Genomic DNA, 24,225 nt, shown 5'->3' with positions numbered 1-24,225 from the left:
AGTTCTCCTTGTATAGAACATTTGTGTGGTGTTTATTTGCTGTTTCCTTCGGTCCCTGCATGATTAACATTCTTCCCATTTTTCTGATCCTGAAACTGAGCAGCAAGTTTAAAAGTGCCTGAGTGCTCCCGAGTCCTTGGTGACAAAGTGTGAATTCCAGCCCAGCTCTCCCTGACCAAGACCAGTGTCCACTTCGCTCTCATAGGTACTTCCCTCCCATAGGCACCCTGACTCCAAGTCAGTTTCTGGGTCCCCAAGGGCTCATCTGTTAATAACACATAATTTACAAAAAGGTGGAAGTGGGTTCTGAATAAAAGAAGGTGTAACTGGAGACTACAGAGGAAGAGGACAGGTGACAGAATATTCAGAGCCCCTGCAAAGAGGTCACAAGATTGGATAAAGGGGGCGTGATTGCAGGCTCTCTTTGGGGTTTGTGGTCTGTCCTTGCAAATGCCAAGGAGAGGGTCCCCTCCCCCACCTCCTCCTTCTGTTCACCCCTTCCCCCTCTCCCTCCCCCACCGCGATGCAGCATTGGAGCCTGGGAGGGGCCCTTTGCAGGCCCTGCTCTGTCTGCTGATGAGAACCAGAGACAGACGTTGCAACAGTCCGGAATTCATTCTGGAAGAAATCTTGAACATTCTTCTGTTTGAGTCAGACTCTGATGGTTTTTTTAAAATAGGCACATACCAACAGGAAACCCGAACTGCTTCGGTCTTAAGGCTGCCAGGAAAGTACATGCAAAGACAAGTCAGGGGAGGCAGGCTCAGGGCTGTCACTCAGGCTCCAAACAGTAATTGTAATAAGCAGACTTCTCTGGTGCTGTGCTGTTTACAGCACACTCTCCTCATGAGTTCATCGATGCTGTGGCGGTGTTTTTATTTCCATTTTATATTTCAGGAAACTGAGGTTGGGATGTGCATCTACTAGAATGGCTTAAAATCTTTGATTGCTTGATTCTTCATGGTCAAGTTAGTGAAAAATGCCTTGTTTGGGTGGACGGAGGGGGCCAGGGAGGGTGGAAGAATGCTTCAGCCAGTGAGTTGTCAGCTGGAGGTGATAGATTGCATTTTCTTGACCTCTTTTTGGGCAGAGCAGGCGTGGACCCCTTGGGGGGGGGGGTCCTCTGACCACACCGAGTGAGTCCAGGTTTTGAAAATTCTAAAGAAAAGTTCAAGGATTGCTGTTGGTGCCTCTGAGAGCCTAATAGGCCCAAGGGCAGATAGAATTACCTGACATGAGTTACAGCTTGAAGCTGGCCCTCAGCTATGTGATTTTAGAGATTTGAAGTGATTTGGGGATCTTTATCCTGGCAGGAGCCCTCGGGTCATTGCCCTCTGGTCATTGCCTGGACTTGGGCCTTTTGGTCAACCCTGTGGAGTGAGATTAGAGGCCGCTGCCTCCCACTCACTGGCTTCCCTGTGTTCTTTACTCCTGAATTAATTCCCCTTTTGCTTATCTGTGATTATCTCATCTCTTTCTTGTAGCGGATAGCAAGTCCGGTAATGTGTCCTTTTTCTTTCTTTTTTTCGCCCCCCCAAAATTAATTTATTTATTTATATAAGCACTGGGTACAGTCAGAAGCGCGGGAGGTTGAGAGAATTTACCAGAGCCAGAGCGGGGAACAGAACAGGCAGACTGATGAAGTACATTGCTGAGGGGAGCAGCGGGCGGCAGGAGAGGTCTGCGCACCATGTGGGATCCTCCTCCAGTGGCCGGGGAGCAGCCGGGGATCGAACTGGTGCTGCAGAGGCTGTGGGCAGCTTCGCAACCCAGCGCTCAACTGCTGCGCCATCCGGGAGGTCCCCCTTTTTCTTTCTTGTTTCTCCCTTTTTCATGGAGTTAAAGTTTGGATTCAGTCTTCCTATACTTATGCATATAATTTCTGGTGATAGTGAGCCATGTCTATGATGTCCAAAGATGTCAAACATGCTCAAGAACTAAATGCTGCTGCTTGATAAATGAACAGGAAAATAGAAATAGACACACGGAACAACCATAAACATTTGTGTCCTTGGGGGATATTGTAAGAAACTGTCTTTATTTCCCCACTCCCTGTTGCCTTGCATGCTTTCTTCCCCACCTCAGCTCTACTCCCTTTAGTCTGTACCCCCCTCCAGTTAATTGCTTCTCTGTTTTCTGTGGCACACACATCTGATCAGTTTACGCCTTCCCATCTTGAATGGTCCTTTCTCTGAGGTTGGTGTGTGTTATTTGTGGGCTACTCCTGCCCAATTTGTGTCATTGGGCTTGTCTGGCTCACTTTCACTAATCACCCAAGGATTGTTTTCACTGAGAAAACAACACACTAAACGAGACTAGTTCTTAAAGAGTTTCCCTGAAAATACTGAGCCAAGTGTTTGGAAGGAGCCCCAAGAATGTCATCCTCAGCACCCACGTTCCCTCCAGTCCCTCTGCTGCCAAGAAAAATATCACTTCTGATAGGTACACAGTACCTATCAGTAAAGAAAGTTAGAGGTGGATCAAGTTTGAAAGGAAAATCCATCCCTGCAGACTGGCCAGTGTATGACCTCTAATATGCACGACCTCTCTATTGGCACAGGGGACAAGACTACTTTCCAGCTGCAGGTTCGGCAGGTGGAAGATTACCCTGTGGACCTGTACTACCTGATGGACCTCTCCCTGTCCATGAAGGATGACCTGGACAACATCCGGAACCTGGGCACCAAGCTGGCAGATGAGATGCGGAAGCTCACCAGCAACTTCCGACTGGGGTTTGGGTCTTTTGTAGACAAGAACATCTCTCCTTTCTCCTACACAGCACCGAGATACCAGACCAATCCGTGCATTGGGTAAGTGACCAGCTTGCCTTCTGTTGGGAATTGAAGAGTTAGGGAATGGTGTATTAGGAAAACTTAACCCAAACAAAGAACCAGGGAAGGCATTGTTGAGAGGAGAACCAGCTGAGGTGTTTAATTTGATTAAACTCAGTTCCTGTCCTTCCTGTATGGATGAAGAAAGGCACTGTCATGAGGCTGCCCAAAGACATGGTGATCTCTGCTACTGTTTTCCCATCTGCCTGATTCAGCACTGTTTCCTGCATTAACACATTTTAGAGAAAACTCTCAGGATGTGAGGCACCCAAGGGCTCAAGGAGGGAGCAGGTGGAACAACTTAAATTTGCCCCTTGTTTGGAGTCCCTGAGGGGCTTGGGGCACAAGCCAATTCCAAGTCTATCCCTGTCATTTATGTAAAGATCTGTAACTTACCTTGACAAAACAAAATGAAAATCCTGCATTTTAAATAGATGATTAATTTTCCCATCCATATCAGCACAGATGCTTTCCTGAGTCTCAGTAGTAATACCTGTTCCAAAACTACCACACGCCCCACCACTCAGTGGGCAATGCTGGGTTATGCTTCAGTAACAATCCCCAGATCTCAGTGGCTCAACACAAAGTTTATTTCTTGCTTGTATAAAATCTATGAAGGTTGAGCTGCTTTCTTTGGCAGCTCTCCTTCAAGCAGTGACTCAGGGCTCTAGGCTCCTTCTAGCCTGAGATGGTATTTTTGGTATTTGGTCTCCTTGGCTGCCACTGAGGAAAAGAGAGGTGTCCTTAAGCTCCTGAGCCTGCCTGACCCCACAGCCCATCTTGGCAGCCCCAGTAGCTCCCAGTTCTGGGTTGGCCTGGGTGTTTGGATTGAGGTAGTGTTTATGCTGGTGGTGTTTGTTCTTCTGTGTCCTTCCTGATTCCTCTGCACACTCTCCTAGAAGCGATCTTAGATCTTTGCCAGGGACTGGGAACTGACACATGATGGAAAAAACAGTGAGAAAAAAAATTTTTTTTAAAAAGATTTATTTATTTATTTATACAAGCACTGGGTACAGTCAGAAGCGCGAGAGGGTGAAAGAATTCACCAGAGTCAGAGCGGAGAGCAGAACAGGCAGACTGACGAAGTACACTGCTGAGGGGAGCAGCGGGCGGCAGGAGAGGTCTGTGCGCCATGTGAGACCCTCACTTGGCAGCTGGGGATCGAACTGGCACTGCAGAGGCTGCGGGCAGCTTTGCAACCCAGTGCTCAACAGCTGTGCCACCGGGGAGGCCCAGTGAGAAAAAATTTTAACTACAAATGAGACTGTAAGTTCCTTGACCATGAAGAAGCACTGGTTATCATTATCTGCTGGGTTTAGCCTCCTCTGGCCATGGCTGGCAGCCATTATTACTTTGGTCCCATCTCCAAGGCTCTTTGTACCAAATGCCCTGTTGATGGAGTTTTGCCTGTTACTGTAAGCAAGCAGCACTTCAGCCAGAACTTTTTTGATTCATCTGGAGTAGTGATTCTGTTTTTTTTTTTTTTTTCCCACCTCTGCCCTCTGATTGGATCCTATCCCTAGACAGACAGGGTGTGTCTCTCTTTCATTCTTCCGGGGTACATCCACTGGCTGCAAGACACTAGATTGGAAGCTGGCAGAGGATGAAGGTCTGTCTCTGGGCACTTAGCATTTGAATATTCAAGATTATTTCATCCTCTGTGTCCACAGCTCCTTCTTTACGCCCTAAAAGGCAGAACCAATTGCAGACAGTAATAGTCTTGACAGTGACTACAAGGCACACTGAAAAGCTGCTTGTAAGACAGGAAATCCAGGGAAGAATGGGAGTTTTGAAGGAAACATCAGGTTTAAGTTATGCAAATCTGCCTTCTCTAAGCTGGATGGTGGCTGAGATTTACCTTCTCCTGTTCAGGCTGGGCCAAGCCCTGGGTCAGTCCCCACTGTTCCCTCGGTAGAAGAGCACAAACTGGGGGTGTCATCTGCTTGTGCCTGCTCCAGCTTGTACACGAGCTTTGTTTGCCTTCCTGAATTTTAATGGGCTGTGAATTAGTTACCAACATTTAAAAAAAAATAGATTTCACTAAGCATAACCAGGATTTCTAGGTTTTCTTGAAAAACTGGGAGGTCTGCTAAAGCTGGGCTTGTGAGTCGGTGTTGTTGGCTGCCACAGGCCCTACCACTCCCTCTGGTCTCACAGCTGCCTGCTTTACTTGTTTGCCTTCCATGCCTGGCTGTGATCCTTATCTCCTCTTTTCCTCCAGCTACTGTGGAGAGGAAAGTCACAGGCTTCTTCTACAGCTCCAGTGATACCTTCGGCTAGGTGTTTTTCTCCTGTGGTGTTGGGCACAGTAGTAGCAGCCCCCACAAAGTTTTGGGGAGGTGGTGGAATCAGGAGGAATGACTTAGCCACTTGTGCAGGACATCTCAGAGAAAAGAAAGTCAGTTTCTTATGGGACTCTCCTGCGATTGTCTTCCCCCTTCTGTTCCAGCTGTCTCTGCCACAGGATCATAATCTTTGATCGCCCCTTCCCATCTTAAAATATACTAGAAATGCCAGAACTGAGGGCTGCCTGCCACAAGAAGGAAAAAAGACATAGAGCAAGTTGATAGATAAAGGAAAGGTTAAATTGCTATTCTGAGTGATAGGCGGAGCTTCAGTGCTGAGTCACATGGTATCCACTGATAACAGCACTTGAAGGACTCATCTGGCATATTATTTTGTCTCTGAATACTTTTTTTTTTAAGAGTTATTAGGCTGTTGCAAAAATACGTAGCATGTCTTTCCTCTGTGGAATGTGAAAAGAAGCTAAGGGCAGAAAGATGGTTTCCATGGACTGGTGGGAGTGGGGATGGGCAGGTGTTGGTCACAGAGTACACACTTCCCGTTACAAGATGAAGAAATTCTGGGAATCCAGTGCATAGCATAGTTTCTGTAGTAATAGTTCTGAATTGTCACTTGAAAGTTGCTAAAAGAGTAAATCTTTTTTTAATTGAGGTAACATTGGTTTGTGATACTGTAGGTATTCTGGGGGCATAGGTGTGACGCCACACCACATCCACCACCAAGGTACTAATGACCCTCCACACAGTTCACTGCCCCCTCTACCCTTTGCTCCCCCACCCACTGCCCCTCTCATAACCTCTGTTGCCAGAATCCAGGGATTTGCTTTTGTTTTGCTTTGTCTGTTCACTTGCTTCATCTCTTTATAGTCACATATGAGTGAAATTACTTGGTATTTGTCTTTCTCCTTTTGATTTATTTCACTGGCATAATCCCTTCATAGTCCTTCCATGTTGCCACACATGGCAAGATTACATATTTTGAATGGCTGAGTAGTATTCCACCATGTATACACTCCACATCTTCTTTATTTTCATCTGCTGCTGACCCCCTAGATGCTTTCCATAACTTGACAATTGTCATTAGCGTTTCAGCAAACATAGAACCTCACATATCTTTTTGAATTCATGTTTTCATTTTCTGTATGTAGATACCTAGCAATGGATTGCTGCGTGCCAAGGTAGTTCTATTTTCAATTTTTTGAGGATCCTCCAAACTGTTTTCAAAAGGTTGAGAATATAGGTCCTGCCTGGTGGTGCAAGGGGTTAAGCACCGCACTGTGAAGCAATCTGTAGCCTCTGCAGCACAAGTTCAATCCCCAGCTGGCCAGAGAGAACATGGTGAAGCAGACCTTTCCTGTCTCTCCTGCTGCTCCCCTCAGCAGTGTATTTCAGTCTGCCTCTTCTGTTCCCCACTCTGTCTCTAGTGAATCCTCTCACCTCCGCACCTCTGGCCTGTAACCCAGCTCTTGTATGCATAAATAAATCTTTAAAAAAAAAGGTTGAGAGTATAAATCTTAAATGTAATCACCATACACACATACAAAATATAAATCATGTAGAAATCTTTATAAATGAGATACTACATTTATATTCTTTTCTTTCCTTTTGTGTATTTATTCCAAGAAGTCACAGTGTCACAGTATCCTTCACCACCTTGAAGGTGTTATTCCATGGTCTTCTGCCATATCTTGTGGCTGATGGGAAATCTGTCATTTTCCTTTTCTCTGGTTGATTTTAATATCATCCTCTGCTTTTCCTATTCTATGATGTTTTCACTCCAATGCATCTAGATTGGATTACTTTTATTTACATTGCTCAGGATTTGGTCTGCTTGTTGGATCTGAGAACGTGTCTTTATTTTTGAAAAACCTAGATGTTATCTCTGACTCCTTTCTCTTTTTCTCCGTTTTCTTTCTAACACTACTAGACATGTGTTGGAGTGTTTCCTAATAATTTTTTTCTCCCACAATTCCCGCCTCTTTCTTTTTTCTCCCTTAGATGCATAATTGGAAAATTCCAATTTGCTGAGTTTTCTTCAGTTGTTTAATCCATATATTGAAATTTCATTTTTGAATCTCAGGTACTATGTATATTTTTTTTTTTCAGTGACTATATTTTTTTCTGTACTTTTTATTTGGTTCTTTTTCTAACTTTTGTTTTTCATACTATTTTATTCACAACTTCGGACTCCACCCCCCCATGTTTCATCTCTATTCCTTCCTGTGCTTGAATGTTTCAAATGTCCTCGTTTTGAAGTCCTTCTCATCATTGTTATCTCCGTTTCTTGAATTACACATCCTTCAGTTTGTTGAAATTGCTGACAGCCCTTCATGATGGCTTGCTTTTCATGGGGTCTAACTTTTTCACTAGCTCCCCTTCATCAGAGGTGGTTTTCTATCAGAGGGTCACAGGCCCTGGGGGTGCAGGGCGGTTCTATGTTTGCTGCTGCCAGGATGCTCCAGCTTTCAGTTAGGGATTCTTTCATGGTAAAAGCAGTGAATTCTAACTTGTAGAGGGCTGCAGTTACAATTTTTATGGGTGATTCATCTTGTTCTTGGCCCAGAATGAATCTTCCTTGCTTCTTTCCTAGGGCAGTGGCTGGAGTTTTTCTGGTTTTGATTATGGTGACAGGGCAGCTCTTGGTTGCACTCAGCTTTATGCAGAGAACCCTGTGCCAATACTTGGCCTTGCACAAGCCTGAGGCTCCTCATTGTCCCTATTAGACTTCTGAGCCAAGCCCTGCAGTGCCCTGTTAGCCCTGTCACATTGGGGAGCTCTGTGGCTTCTGCTCGCCTCCTACCTTTCTCTCAAATCCATTCATTTGTTGAATGGTTTCTTCATCATTTCTGGCACCTGAGGTTCTCCTACTAAGTAAACTTCTAGTCCTGGCTACGTGTTAATATCTTTTAAATTATATTTCACCCAGCAGTTCTTTATGTTTAGAGTAAGAGGGGAGCTCTTTCCATGTCAGCTCAATTCACAATATTGTCCCAAAGTGTTGGTTGGTTTTCTGAATTTGCCTGTTTCTAGTTTCTTCATATTAGATTCATTTTTTATACACACACATGCTCCCCAGGCTCTTTAAGCATATATATTTTTTTCTTTTTCTTCCTGGCTAGTAATCCTTCATTCACCAATTCCCTAAATGTGACCCTAAACTGCAGCCCTACAGCACATAGGGAGGGGTGTATCCTGGCATAAGACCAGCAAACACCCAGTTCTCAGGTGACTCAGGCCATTCTTGCAGAGTTAAATAGCTATTCACAGGTGACAGCCTAATCTAGTGACTGTGGAGACATTGCACAAGGTCTGAGTGAGAGCTGCTGTCTTCTCACTGAGAAGGAACTCCGGTTTGCTTATAGTCAACTCTCTGCAGTAAAGGCTTCTTTCTGCCAAACATGGTTTCTGGTTCCTGCTTAACAGTAATTCTCTGTAGTAAAAGTGTATCTACTTATTGCTGTTTGCAGGAATGAAAATTGAGATTTAGCTGAGCTTTTCATAGCATCTGTGCTTTATCACTGAACAGCAGTTGTTACTCTTCCTCTCCTCTCTTTCTTCAACCAACCTGATCAACCATGATAATAAACACACAGCTCAAGTCCTAAGTCTTGGGACAGAACCACACAGAAGGGAGCAAGAGAGAGGGGAATGAGAGTTTGTGTATATTTACCTCCTCTTGGGCCAGCCACCATTTGCCATATTACTGCAGATGGGACCTCAGCTCTGTCTCATTTTCCAACTAGGAGTGTGATTTCCATCTCATTCTTTATGGCAAATTGAAATGGAATGAAAAGTTTGGGTGGCCTGAGGCACAGATTATAGAAGAGCCTGACCTGTCCCAGCACCAAGTGTGGGTGAAGATTTTGAGCTGGGGCCGGGGAGGGGGAGCACAACAAAGTAAAGACGGGGGGAGACTGTAGCTGCATCCCCTTCCGGAGGGATCTGTGGGTAAAATGGCACAGATAGACTGGGTAGACTGTCAGAGCCAGCTTGTTGCGAGAGACTGGTGGACTGAACAGTCACTGGGCCCCCCAGGAGAGTGGAATGGCCTCTTAGAAAGCCAAAAATTGCCTTCTTGTGTAGAGGAAGGGGGTCTGTCTGGACCTGCCCCGGTGCGGCCATGTCTTGACAGTTGAGCAGGATCCTCCTAACAGCTGCCCAGCCTGTTTCCCTTACCACACAGATGCCTTGAATTGGATTATAAAGCCTTCCCTTCGGGCCTCTCTGTTAATTACTGCTTGTTTTTCATCTTGTGTTCTGAAAGTGAGGCTCCCTTAGCCTGCGCAATCTGGTCCAGCCTGCCTTGCCAGCCTCTTTTTAGCTCATCTTGCTCTTAGTCCCTGCACTGTAGCTCCACTGGCTTCTCTCCATGGGGACTCCATGTACCTTCCTGTCACAGGGCTCCTGCACATGCTGTTCTCTTTGACTGTGACACTCTTCCCTCTCCGTTTCATCTAGTGAACTCACTTAAGAGACAAAGTTAAGGCCTCTTTCTATTTCAGTAGCTCTATGTCATGCTGAAACAGCTAGGGTTGTAATTGAACTCTAACTTCCTCCAGCAGTGGGTCATTTGGAATCTCTCCTGCAAAAGATGAGATTGCCCAATATTTCAGGAGGAAAACATGGCATTAATCTTCTGTTGAAATGCAATGCTTCCTTCTTTCTCCACACTTCCAGATACAGTTTCCCATTTGAAGGTGGTCACTGTCTAGTTGATTCGTGTTGCATCTAGGGGACCTGATAGTTTATCATTGTGGTATTTATAAGTGAAAAATTCCTGTTCCATTTAGTGCTTGCTCATGTGCCAGCATGTCTGGTGGTCTCTGAGTTGACATGAAGGGTTATGTGATCCCATGTCACCTGACAGCAGCAGAGTTTAAGTGAGAAGCTGGTCTTAGAGTAACCTGCCCACATTGTTTTCACTCGGCATTGCCTCCCTTCCCTCTGTGCTGCCCATGCCACTGCACCTCACGGCTCTCAAGGCATCAGGGCCCTCCCGGGACAGCTTCCTCTGACTGCAGTTGCTCCCCCATTCCCACCCCCTCCCCCCAACATGTTATCTCTTCTTCCCTTGAGCTATGTCGTTTCATGCACTATCAACCTGGTATGGGCTGTCTTGCCTGCAGGGCTGTGTTTTGGAGAATAGGAACTATGTTATTTCTCTTTGTTTTCCTGCCTTGCCTGTTGCGGGAACAGGTGGTAGGTGCTGTGTAGCTACTTACCAGGGCTGCTCAGGCCACTGCATGGCTGCAGAGTACTTACTTGGTTGTTGAAGATTTTAGATATGATGGGAAATTGACTCTTCTCTTCTTTCTTTCTAGTTACAAGTTATTTCCAAACTGCGTACCCTCCTTTGGATTCCGCCACCTGCTGCCTCTCACAGACAGAGTTGATAGCTTCAACGAGGAAGTTCGGAAACAGAGGGTGTCCCGGAACCGAGATGCCCCTGAGGGGGGCTTTGATGCGGTACTCCAGGCAGCTGTCTGCAAGGTAACTTTCTTTTCTGGTCCTGTCCCTGGGCGGGAGGTCAAGAAAGTATCCATGTGGGTGTTGGTACTTCCTGGTGAAGAGGGCAGATTTTGAGCCACCCAACATGGCCCCTGTCCACTCTCACATCAGGGGGTGAGTCAGTGGATTCTCAGGGAACCAGCAGCCTTCAAATCAGCTGGAGCTCAAGGATGGATCGGGGCTGGTGAGTGTCTGTGTGGCAGGGTGTGGCTGTGAGCAGCGAGATACTGTCTTTGCCAAAAGACAGCTGTTCTGTGTTTATATATTGGCTCTTATGCCTCTTTTCAAGGGGGGCGGAAAGAAAGATCAAGTTATGTGCATAGAAGTTTGTGGAGCTTTCTGGCCCAATTTTGGTCAACCTTAGAGACTGTTCTCTTAGAGAATCCAGCTGAGAGAGAATTGCATGTTATTATTGATTGCACAGCTATTTCTTTTTCTCTTGCTTTCTCTGTGATATATGAATCAGGGCGAGGACACAAACTTAGGTCAGAAATGAACTCATGCTTTGAGAGGTTCCAATCTCAGGAAAATATATAAATGGAATGTTGTTAATAGCTTATGTTAAAGTAATTTTCTACTGTTACAACAACCTAACAACTTCAACAACAAAATCACTCTTGAATTTGGTGTTCCAACAATATTTTAAAATTTCCACTACTCTATGGTAGTCCTCATAGAGTGTCTTGAAATTTTTGGGGCTGAGCAACAGGGCAGTGGTCAGGATTCTCACATTTGAGGGAGGGTTGGTGAGGAGGTTGTAACTCAGCTTGGGTGGGCTGCAGATTGGCAGCTGCTTCCATGGTGTCTGACTCAGTCAGCCAGTGCTCAGAGTCACAGACCCTTGATGGGATGAAAGGAGAACCACAGTTGTCCTTTTTGACACGAAAAACCAAAATGCTGGCAGAGAGGGGCAAAGGGAAAGAAACGTGTAGAAAGCAGGGCAGTTTACTGCAGCCAGTCTTCTGTCCCTCTGTGGCTGTGCTGGTGGCCGCTGTGTCCCTGGGTCCGAGAGAGCATCCCGCGTGGCTCCCTGCGCAGGGCAGCTGTGGGGCGTCCCCTCCCAGCTGCTGGCCAGAACCAGTGTTGTGACTCAGAGTCCCCTGTGTATAGGCCAGGAAAGCCAGATGAAAGAGAACTAGAATGTGTTCAGCTCTGAATCTTCCAGATGCATCACAAAATAGACACCATGGATTTGTTTCAGAAAGAAAACTTTTTTTTTTTTTTAATTTTTCTTATAGAATTGTTCATTCCTTTACAATATTTGATTTTTCCCCTCAGGAGTATCCCTTTAGTTTTCCCACCACCACATCACCCCTGATCCATCACCATAGTCCTTTGTGCTTTTCCCTCTCCTGTTTTGATCCCTTTCCCTCTCCTGCTGGAAGCCTCAGATCTATGGTTTGCCTGCAAATTTTGCCTTTTTCCTGATCCTCTGTCTGGTTCCCCTATATTCCACCTGTAAATGAAACCATCCGATATTTTTCTTTTTCCTTCTGACTTATTTCACTGAGCATAATCCCTTCTAGCTCTATCCATGTTGCTGCAAATGACACAAGTTTGTCTTTTTTGATTGCTGAGTAGTATTCCATTGTGTTTGTTTATCACATCTCATCCAGTCATCTGTTTTGGGGCATTTATGATATTTCCGTATCTTAGATATTGTAAATCATGCTACAGTAAACATAGGAGTGCAGGTTTCCCAGAAAGAAAACTTTAATATTTATGGCATCCAGACATTAATTGTATGAGGTATCGTCTCTGACTTTCTGCCAGATTCCTCTTCTTGTCAGAGGCAGATAACAGAGAAAGCAGGATCCCGCTGCCCACCTCACCTCCCTATCTTGGGAATTTGTTGAATTTTATTTTTCAGGGCAAGAAACCATCTTTAAGGCCTGGAAGAAAGAACCCAGTGACAGGCCTAGAGTGTCCACTTACATTAATTCTGCTTAAGTAGATTAGTTGTGGGGCCATGCCTGAATGCTGGAAGCACAGTGGTCATTGAGAAATTGTTCAATCCACTCAGTCAGGCACAGCACCTTCCATGTAATTACATACCCAATGAAAGTGTTCTTTCCTTTGAAAACTCAGTATTTCAAGACTCAAGCCTTTCAGAAAAGGTGTTAGAATTTTGTGGATGAGAGGCTCTCTGTTGACATGTTCTTACTCTCCACTATAACCTTTGCAATAGGGAGGCGCTGGGAAGTAGCAGTTGCTTGGAATTAGACAGTCTGTGCACCACCAGCTTCTCCCTGCACCTTTTCTTCTCCTTTGTAGTGTCAGTTCACATTTGGGCACATAACAACCCTAAAGATTTAGTTATTTATACAAGAACTGGAGTATAGGCCAGAGGTGTGGGAGGGTGAGAGGATTCACCAGAGACAGAGTGGGGAGCAGAATAGGCAGATGGATTGAAAGCATTGCTGAGGGGAGCAGCAGGCGAGACAGGAGAGGTCTGCTGCGCCATGTGGGTTGCTCCCTGGCTGGCCGGGCATCAAACCAGCACTGCAGAGGGTGTGGACAGCCCCACAGCGCTGTGCTCAACCTGCTGTGCCACTGGGGAGGCCCAACAACCAACTCCTTTTTCACTTGAAATCACCTATTTACAACGAATGTTATCCTTCCCAGCTCACCACAGCTTTACTTGTAGTAGAGTAGCCAGACATTGGAAACCAATGATGATCCACATTTTAATGGAAACCTCCGTATATTAGGCTTAAATAAGTAGGCTTAAAGAATATTTAAGGAGTTGATTAATTCTTAAAATAAATTAAGGAGGGAGCGAAAAGTAAGTGATAAAATCATACAGACAGTATCATCCCGTTCTACAAATAAAGAAAGGATATAGAAAGGATTGCAAATAAATAGCCCAAGTTGATAACAGTTGTTGTCTCCAGTGTTAAGATTATGTATTGTATTCTTTTTTTCTCTTTGTGTTTTTTAAATTTTATATTTATCTAAATTTCCACTATGTGTGCATGTTGTTGTATGTTTTACTCAAACATACAAAAGCAGAGAGAAACATGAAATCAAGTCCCCATGTTTCTGTTGTCCATGTTTAACCGCTGCCAACTCATGGCCAATTTGGTTTCTTTTGTATCCAGAACCATTTACCCCCCATTATTTGAAGCAAACCACAGATAACATTTGTTTCAATCATATATAGAGTTTTGATAATCTTTAGATTTTAAAACAGATTTTTATTTCTTTGATAGATTTTTAATTTTTTTTTTTTTTTTAATCCTAAGCATTCCTTACTGGTTCCTCAGGTTGTTGCCTCCTCCTGATTTGCCCACATTAAAGCCCCTTCCACTTAATCCTGCGAATCAAATGTGACAGGGGAATAGGCCTGGACTCTGCGGCGAAGATGAGCCTCCGCAGGCCTGGGGCTCATTGGGCCATCCCCTGTCCTCTGGCCCTGCGCCGTTGGAGGTGGAGCTGAGAATAGTCTTATCTCATAAAAATCCTATAGTTCTTTGTTTATTGTTTTTTTTTTTTTTAAAGACTTACGTATTTATACATACAAGAGCTGGCGTACAGGCCAGAGGTGTAGGGGGTGAGAGGATTCACCAGAGACAGAGCGGGGAGCAGAACAGGCAGACTGACTGAAATACACTGCTGAGGGGAACAGAAGGCAAGTCAGAAGAGGTCTGCCTTGCCATGTGGGTAGCTCCCTGGCTGGCCGGGGATGGAACTCGTGGTGCAGAGGTTGCAAACACCTTCACAGGTTGCATCCTTTTTTTTTTTTTTTTATAAATTTTATTTTTACATTCCCCATACAATTGCAACCCCCTTATTTTGACCCCAATCCCTCCCCTCCCCGCCCTCCACCCCCCATAGAGTGTCTCTGGTTCATAGCTGTTTGTTGATTTTGATATTTTCTTTCTTATAGTTATTCATTTTCCTGGTCCCTTATTTAAGTTTTCTAGATTCCTGCTATGAGTGAGACCTTCCAGTATTTTTCTTTTTCTTTCTGGCTTGTTTCAATGAGCATGATCCCTTCCAGCGCCATCCATGTTGCTGCAAATTGCATGTGCTTATCTTTTTTGAATGCTGAGTAATATTCCATGGTGTATATGTACCACATCTTCTTGATCCAGTCATCTGTTTTTGTGCATTTGGGCTGTTTCCAAAGCTTAGCTATTGTAAACAGGCTGCTATAAACATAGGGGTGCAGGTGCTCTTTGGAATTGATGTTTCTGTGTCCTTTGGGTAAATACCTAGGAGTGGAATTGCTGGATCATATGGAAGCTCTATGTTTAGTAGGTCAAGAAATCTCCACACAGCTCTCCATAGTGGTTGGACCAGTTTGCACTCCCACCAACAGTGCAGGAGAGTTCCTTTTTCTCCACACCCTCGCCAACATTTGTTGTTGCTAGTTTTTTTAATATGTGCCATTCTCACTGGTGTAAGATGGTATCTCATGGTAGTTTTGATTTGCATTTCCCTGATTACAAGTGATGTTGAACATTTTTTCATATGCCTTCACAGGTTGCATCTTAGTCCCTTGCGCCACCAGGGAGGCCTCTGTGTTTGCTTTTGTTCTCACTCCGGCTCCCTAGGATGAACTATTAGTTACAGATTTGTGGGACTTGGGGATATGGAATACCATGTGCCTGAGCTTTACTGCCATCTCTGTGGCCTGATCTGTAGTCTTGGTAAGCTGTCCTTTGCAAAAGGAAGGAAACTATCTTTACTCTTTAGGAATCTAGTTAAGATCAGTGCCCTGCCTCCTAGGAGTGGATGTTTTTAGTTCCTGTCCCCTGACAGGTCACACCTATTCCAGGCCACTGCTGAGGAGTGCCTCTGTCATCCATGTGGGCATTTTTTCCAGTGCGCTGCACCTGGCTGGTTAAGAGTGAGGCCATACCACTACCCTTGATTTATTGTCTTTACCTGGAAACCTATTATTGGATCTGTTTCTACTCTTTCTTGGTCAGCATAATAGTCTCTCCCTTGATCACTTTTAATACTCTCCATTGGTTTTCTAGAGGTTGATTCTGGGTTGTGTATTATGAAATTGTACAGGTGGAAATATGAAGAGTGATTCAGACAAGATTTTTTTTTAAAGATTTATTTATTCATGCATACAGGAACTGGGGTACAGGTCAGAGATGTGGGGCATGAAAAGATTCACCAGAGACAGAGCAGGGAACAGAACAAGCAGATCTACTGAAATACACTGCTAAGGGGAGCAGTGGATGAGACAGGAGTGGTCTGCTGCCCTACCTCATGTGGGTATCTCCCTGGCCTGGCACTGGGATCAAACCTGTGCTACAGAGGCTGCAGACAGCTTCACAGTGCTGTGCTCAACTACCACGGAGGCCCGGTTCAGACAAGATTAAGCTGCTTTCCTATTCTCAGAGAGGCAGTGCCCTTAGTGCTGGGGGAGGGCGGGAGAAGGCCCAGGACCTATGTGTTCCACCTTGCCAGTCTCCCTATAGCTGTTCATCCTGGTTCACAGATTAAATAAGTGACATGCAAATTTGAGCTTATCTGGGTGCCTCCTGGCTGCACAAGTTTCTATAGGCTGCTTTCTTTAGTCAGGCAGAAAATAGGATCAGTGCAAGCCAGCACTTTTCCCTTCGACCTATGCTTTCAGTGCCCTCGCCTTTGCCTCCCACATCCTCCAGAATGACTTTCGATTTTAATTTTGATTCTCTAATTTTGCATTGTGTGTGAAAATTTTAAAGCAGGAGCACAAATTCTATGGACCTCTAGAAGCAAAATAATTGCTGCCTTGCTCAACCAGCACCTGTGTTCCAGATGATTTGTATATATTATCTCTGTCTCTCACAATAGTCTTTCAGTATTGGGGGAAGGTGGGGTTCCCAATTTACAGGAGAAGATTCATTACACTTACTCTCAATTAGGGGTAGTGCTGGAATTTGGGCTGGATCTGGTTGATTCTAAAACCTGTGCCCTTCTATTGTTTGATATCTGGGCACTTTGGGAAGTAGCAATAATGCCGTGTAGGGTGGGGAGGACTCAGTGGAGAGCCATGTACTCATTCAAGTTCAGCCTCTCCTGCTTATAGTGGGCTCCATGGAGGCCAGCTGACCTCTCCCGCGCAGAGTGTTCATCTAGGAAAACGCAGGGAGGGGTAGAGAGGAGGATCTCCAAAATGGCCCCTAGCTATGCTGACAATGCTGCTTCTCACAAAGGGTTTCTCACAGTCCTGTGCCCCTTGGCTCAGGACTCTGTTTTTTGTTTTTTGTTTTTTTTTGTAATATTTATTTTTTGATACAAGAGCTGGGGTACAGGCCAGAGATGCAGGGGGTGAGAGGATTCACCAGAGATAGAGTGGGGAACAGAACAGGCAGACTGACGAAACACACTGCTGAGGGGAGCAGCGGGCGAGACAGGAGAGGTCTGCTAAGCCATGTGGGTTGTCCCTGGCCAGCCAGGGATTGAGCTTGTGCTGCAGAAGCTTCGGTTTGCCTAATAGTGCGTTGCTTAACCCCTTGTGCCACCACGGAGGCCATGGCTCAGGACTCTTCCTTTTGCTTTTTTGTCCTTCCAGCTTCAGGCTTTCGCCCCAGGCCCAGTAGGGGCTGCTGCAGATAACCAGTAGAGAGTGGAGAATTCCTGTCCCTGGAGGAAGGCTCAACTATGAGAGGTTTCTACTCTGCACCTGACCCTCCTCCAGCCTCTGGAAGAGTCATTTGGTTTCTTTTGATTCATCTAATTCTTTTCCTAAGTATGAGTAGAGAAATATAGGAAATTGCCCTTCTTCCCTTGAGGAAGGCAGCAGCCCCTGGCATCTTAGCGTCATCTGAAAGGATTCCCCATATTGTTTACCTGCTGTCCTGGTTTCCCATCTAGGTATGCGTGAGCTGCCTCTGGATCTGCTGCCTGGATCTGCTGCCAGATCCCACCACAGTTTCTGTGTATTAACCCAGCCCAGTCTGCTGGCTCTTCCTGGAGTGCAGAGTCTTTATGAAACTCCAAGTTTTGGCTTTCCCTGTAGCCCACAGGAACTTGGGACTGTGTGTGCAGGTACCAGGCCCTCCTTCAACTGCAGCATTTTTGTCGGAGGTGCTGAAGTCTTCTTTCTCCTTGGCTTTGTTTTGCAGGTTTTGTGGTTGAATGCACACCTTTGATTCCTGCGGTGATGTTTCCTTGCTCTGCCCATGCACTGTGCCATGGGCTTCACAGCCCTGCTGACAGCTGTTGCACTGGTGTGAGGGGTGAGAACTGACTGAATCACAACTAGAATTGTCCACCGGACGCCAATCTCTGTTGCTTAGACAGGATCTGTACCCCTGGGCTCACCTGGCTGTCAGCGGGCATGAGCCATCCTGGGCAAGTTAGGAGGCCCCTGGGACAACTGAGGCCACATTTCTGTACCTGGCAAAGAATGTCCATTTTTTTGCTTCAAGTTATGGGATCCTTTTTGCCTTAACTGTTTATTCGGCAAAAGGAAAAAGACAAGAACTTATTCTCAGGCTCTCCTGGCCTCTACCACGGCCTCTCTGGCCCAGCCACACTGACCTAGATCAGTGGCTCTGACTTGTATGGAGCCCTTTGCAATGCTGTTAACTGCTGGGAGTAGTTCTCTTCTGTATTCTTTGTTTAATTAATAGGCTTTTTCATTAGAGCAGTTCTAGGTTCACAGCAAAATTGAGCAGATACCCCCTTCCCCACTCCCCCTGCACCTTCCCCTCAATGCACATGGCTGTCTCACCGTCTCTCGAGTGGTGCATTTGCTACACTCAATGAACCAGTGCCGATGCATCATTATCACGCAAAGTCCATAATTTATGTAGGGGCCCACTCTTGGTGTTATACTTTCTATGGGCTTGGGCAAATGTGAAGTGAAATGTCTGCCATTGAAGTATGACAGTAGTTTGACTACCGTGAAAATCCTCTGTACTCCTCCTCTTCATCCCTCCTTACCCCACCCCACTTTCTTTGGAATGGCTCATCTGTGCCTTCTTAACTGGGGAACTTCTGCCTTTGTGTCATTTGTCAGGGAAGCCTGCCCCAGCTGATCTTCTGACACAGTCAGAGTGCCCAAGCACCAGGCCCTTGGTCACATCTACTCCAGTGACATATTTGTATTTGGGACACTTCTGGAGTGATGTCTGCCTCCCTTTGAGACAGTGAGCTCCTGAAGGCAGGAACTGGTGTCTTCCGTATATGTCCTGACACGTAACAGGGCCTCCCTGAACATTTGGTGAACAAACATGTTTTGTTCTCATGGATTCCCTTATGCTTCTGGGGTTCAGGAACCCCTAAGACTGAGTCCATCACACTCCCATCACATCAAGCTGCCTCCAGGTCATTAGCATTAACGTCCATTAATGTGAAAAGGGACATAATGTTACTTGGCTGTACTTTCCAACTCAGTGTTTTTTTTTTTTTTTAAATATATCTATTTTAATGTTTATTAGTTTTCAAGTAGCAAGTGGTTTCCCCCGCTTACTTAAGCAAAATAAACAAGAAAAAATAAGGATGACGTGACATTAGGGAAAATTATTAAAATACTGAACTATCTTGTGACATACAAGAAGGAAAATGACTAAGTAGTAGGTGTTGGATATTCTTTCAGAACATTGTCATTAACATAACTCAGCTCTGAAATATCATATCTCCGTTTAGAATTATCATAGTTTCACTTTCATAGGCCCAATTTACATCAGCAATCCTGGCCTTGATCAATCAACTGGGAGTAGAAGTCACATTTTCCCAACATTGCAGTTGTCATTATAATCATGTGAATGGTGAATACGTGGACAGTTTTGAAATGGTACCAATGAAAAATTCAATTTCTACATGGTGCTTAGAGGATAAATAAAACAGCAAATATGCCCTACATATGCTGTAGCTTGATATATGGTAGTTAAGTTAAAAATAAAAGAATAACTACAGAGTAAATAACATCAAAAACTAATTTCCTCTTCCCAGGTTTCCCTAAAATAAGGTTCAGATTTAACAACTAACATTTATAATGTCTTTACATATTAAGTTTAATTTGATCCATTAATGAAACCAGTATTATTCAATTAACAGATGAACCCCTAAAGGGTAAATACATTTATCTTGATATTTTGCATATGCTCTTCCCAAGAATTGCTTCATATTTTCACCCTTTGCATTTAGAATTTCAAAATCAATTTACATTTCATTTAATCTTTAAGTAGATAAATGTACAAATCAATATTGTTTCTTACAATTATTTATTTATTTTTTAATGATAATAAATTTTATTTTTATATTCCCCATACAATTGCAACCCCCCCATTCTGATCCCAATCCCTCCCCTCCCGCCCCCCACCCCCCCAAAAGTGTCTCTGTTTCATAGTTTTTTATTGATTCTGATTTTCACTTTCTTATAGTTATTCATTTTCCTGGTCCCTTATTTAAGTTTTCTAGATTCCTGCTATGAGTGAGACCATCCGGTATTTTTCTTTTTCTTTCTGGCTTATTTCGCTGAGCATGATCCCTTCCAGCGCCATCCATGTTGCTGCAAATTGCATGTGTTTATCTTTTTTGAATGCTGAGTAATATTCCATGGTGTATATGTACCACATCTTCTTGATCCAGTCATCTATTTTTGGGCATTTGGGTTGTTTCCAAAGCTTAGCTATTGTAAACAGTGCTGCTATAAACATAGGGGTGCAGGTGTTCTTTGGAATTGATGTTTCTGTGTCCTTTGGGTAAATACCTAGGAGTGGAATTGCTGGATCCTGTGGAAGCTCTATGTTTAGTAGGTCCAGAAATCTCCACACAGCTCTCCATAGTGCCAACTCAGTGTTTTTTAAGTGTTCACTAAGTGCTCAGTGACTGGTATAGTGGAGAAAACTAAAAAAAAAAAAAAAAGCTGAGATAAAGCCCCTATCCTTAGGGATTTAATTTACGCTTGCAGATCTATCCAAAGGTAGATAAACTTTAGATGGAACCATATGAAATTGATATTTGACTACCAATGATATTTTCTATTTGCTATTTTCTCCAAGAAAAAATCATATGGCTCAGACTAACACATGGCAAACTTTTCTTCAGTTTAGTTTGGAGTTCCCATCAGAGGCATTCTGCTGCATGTTTGGGGGCTTGAGCTCCAGATGAATGGCTAAACCCTGAGTCACAGGCCAAATCTTCTATTCCCCATGGAAAGAAGTATTACATTTTTGGCCTCCTTAGGTTTAACCACAAAATAGATTTTCTAAAAAGCTTTTTCATTGCAAAGTATAGATGGAAGCAGGAAAAACAAACTATTAATAAAAACATGTTTATTGTTTTAAGTGACAGAAATAGGCTTGAAGTCAGCAGGACTGGAACGCCAAGCACAGAGAGTCTAACCTTGCTTTTTCTTAAGTGCTATGATAAAACTCAGACGCCTTGGTCCGCCAGCTCAGCTCTGCTGTGGGGTCTGCCCACTGGCTGGGCAAACCAGCACCTTTTTTTCCCTCATGTCCTCTCCTAAACGTGTTTTCTCTCTTAGTGCTTGTCTGAAAGGTTAATGTGCAGATATTGTACTATGATTTTTGAAAATTCGTTGAGTGCTTACTGAGCACAAGATGCCCTGTTAGTTGCTGCGAGGGACATGTAGATGAGAGAGCCCCAGCTCGTGTCTCCGTGGGCACCACAAGCTGGTTGGAGACAGAAGCCTGCCTGACAGCCCAAGGTGGCATGGGAGTGCACTGGCTCTAGGGAAGGTCTGGCCCCATAGAGCCCACTGGATGGATCACAGTGGTCTTGTTAGCAGGCAGACTGAGGAGCACCATGGGACCCCCAAACCTGCCTGCTCTAAATAGGTTCTGCCACCCACCACATCCAAACAAAACATACTCTGGTGCATAAGACCTTCAATAGATAGGAACTTTAATACAGTTAGTACACACTAATTGTGATAGAGAAGAGAAAGAGTATAGATTAAAATAATTTCCAATTAAACACCCAAAGTTACCTACTCCCTTGGGGTAAATGTCCGCCCAAGCAGGGTTGGCCCAAAGCAGGGCAGCTGAGGCCTGTCACAGGTCTAAGGTACCTTCTGGAGGGGAAATCACAGGAAAGGGGCAAAAGGAGCCACTCAAGTCTGGAAGGAAAAGAGCAAAATACAAGGCTGCCATTGTCAGCCTCCCCAGGGGTGTCTGACCCACATCTCTTTTTTTTTTTTTTTTTTTTTAAAGATTTATTTACTTATGCTTACAAGACCTAAGGTGTAGGCCAGAGGTATGAGGTGGGGCGGGGGTGAGAGGATTCACCAGAGACAAAGTGGGGAGCAGAATAGGCAGAGCTACTGAAATACACTGCTGAGGGGAGCAGCGGGCTAGACGGGAGAGGTCTGCAGCCATGGGGGTCACCTCCCTGGCCGGCCCTGTTGAACTCATGCTGCAGTGACTAGTGATAGTTTGATAGTGCTGTCTTTAACCCCTGTGACACCAGGGAGGCCCCTCACCCACATCTCTTTCAAGTGTCTCCTTCCATGTCTCCCAAGCCGTGGTACAAGGCCAAGGCCAAGAAGCATGTGTGGCTTCTTCACATGTCTCTCTGCTTCATGTGCCTCAAGTCTTCTCCCAGCCTTTCTCCATCTCTCTCTGTTTCTCTCTTGCTGCTTCTTAGTCCTTTTCCCAGTCTTTCCTGGGAACGCCACCCTTCCTTAGAGCGAGGCAGAGAAACTGGAACCACCCCTTTCCTTGGGAATTAATTACCCCGTTAAAGTCTTTTCTTCAAGGGAGCACCTTGGTCTCTGCCTCCCTCCCAACATTCCAGTGTTTGCCCTGAGGCTCTGATGATGGTGATTTATTGATTACATTGGCTGAATTCTTTGTGAGAGCTGGTCTCTACCCAAAGCACTTTACAGGGCTTGCTTAATCCTTCGAATGTGTTTTTACTGCCCCCTTTTGATGAGAAAACAAACCAAAATCTTATGACTGGATTGTGATGGAACTGTTCCAACCCACCTAGCTCCAAAGCTGGGGTTCTGAACCTTGACATTACAGTGCCTGCTCGCTTGTGGTCACACAAGAGTGGAGAAGTGGAAGGGGTGTGTTTCCAAAGAGAGCAAAGTCCTAGCTAAGGAGCCTTTGAGGGTTCCCACGTGACCCCATTGCAGGACAGTCAGTCCCTTGGGAAGACAGTTGTGCATGCTCCTGTTCTTGGGCCTGGGAGTTTCCTGTTTATCAGAAACAGCCCTCACATGACTCTGGCAGCCTCAGGATTTCCCATGGAGAGCATTAGTACCATCCGAAGGTCGTCTCTCCCTGAAAGTGACCATGCTTATCTTTGCCCTTGGTTCCCTGTCTGTAAAATGGAAATTCTGATATCTGCCTCCTCATGCATAATTCAGAGGACTATTGGTTCTGCCCTTAGGTTCTCCCAGATAACACTTTTATTACATGCTGGATCTTTGTCAACAGGAAGGGAACATGTGGCCTGGCTTAGTGACTCTTCAGTGACTGCTGGGGCCCTGGCTAAGGACCCCTATGTTTGGGTTCATTTTAATTAGATTGGCCTTGAGTACAGAATTCCCAGTCATTGAAAGCTAGTGTTCCTGTCCTTTTCAAACTGTTTCCTGGATGCCATCTTGTTCCTTTGCTTTCCTTGTGTTTGAATGCTGTTTATCAGAGAGAGGATCAGGAGCGTTGTCTCAGAACAAGCAAACCAAGGTGAACAAGCAGCCTATGCTCAGGGTGCATCACCTTTTCTCTGATTCCCCGGGATCGGTGCACCAGGCCTTGCCCTCCACTCCCCCACAGGGGTGCCTTGAGCCTGCCTCTCTCACCTGCCTGTCTTACGTGGTCTCTGCACATAGGTAAGTCACTGTGAAACGGGCCTGCAAACCCACAGCCAGTTGGAAGATTCAGTTACCAGACCCCACCAAGGACCCCACCAAGGGCCTGCAGCCCGTGTCCCAGCCTGCTTTCCTTTGCGTGGTCAGAACATACAAGGAAGCTATGCTTGCCTCTGGGGCCATGTCTAGGGCAGATATTAATAGTGAGAAAGCAGAGAGGATGAGTGGATGGTGCCTGGGGTAGAAACCATCTCTTCTGAGCAGTGGTTAAAAGTTAACCAGGAGGAGAGACACTCTGGAAGAAAGGAGAGAGGTCATTTAACCTGACTTCAGATAACATCATAAAAGGGAGTGGACTCTGCCTATTCCAGGGGAAATCCTAGGATAGCCATAGGAAGGCAGGTTTGAGTTCAGGTAAGGAAGAATTTTCTAACAGAGAGAGCTGCTCAGCAGTGGCACAGGCTGCCAGATACGGCAGTGAGTGCGAATGTGGGTCTCCCATCCATATGGTGGGGGTGCCATAGCCCTGCACTGGATGAGAGGGTGGACGAGGCAACCTTTGGGGGTCCCTCCAAACTTCAAGTATTACATACTTCCTCTGTATTGTTTTTTCCACCCAGTGACCCACAAGTGCTTTTGTTCTATAGTGGCCCCTTCTAGCCCATCCTCTGTGGCACCTTATAACTGGTGCACCCTCTAAGCTGCATTTGTCTTTAGCCACCGGGACCTTGAACTCTACCTTGCATGCTCATTTTGTGTGCCAAGCACAGCTGACATGGCACTGGTACTAGGAAAGTTTTTGTGGGTTCCCTTGGCTTTTCCACCTCACTGTGTGTGTAAAAGTCTA

At 45.2% G+C, this 24,225-nt stretch overlaps 1 protein-coding gene across 3 annotated transcripts in view; it reads left to right on the top strand.

Annotated features, from left to right (window-relative positions):
• ITGB5 (integrin subunit beta 5) overlaps window positions 1-24,225 on the top strand; it is a gene marked incomplete at its 5' end in the record, with an annotated part of 105,370 nt that overhangs the window by 26,102 nt on the left and 55,043 nt on the right. For all 3 annotated transcript variants that reach the window (XM_084231292.1, XM_084231291.1, XM_084231293.1), the window contains 2 exons: window positions 2,561-2,810; window positions 10,456-10,624. In XM_084231292.1, the coding sequence (XP_084087418.1) occupies window positions 2,561-2,810; window positions 10,456-10,624 (419 nt within the window). The remainder of the gene's footprint in view (window positions 1-2,560; window positions 2,811-10,455; window positions 10,625-24,225) is intronic.

The sequence above is a fragment of the Talpa europaea genome, assembly GCF_964194135.1.
Source record: "Talpa europaea genome assembly, chromosome: 4".
Classification (NCBI taxonomy): domain Eukaryota; kingdom Metazoa; phylum Chordata; class Mammalia; order Eulipotyphla; family Talpidae; genus Talpa; species Talpa europaea.
Note: the sequence above shows the minus strand (reverse complement) of the source record. Positions and strands in the feature narration are given on the sequence as shown.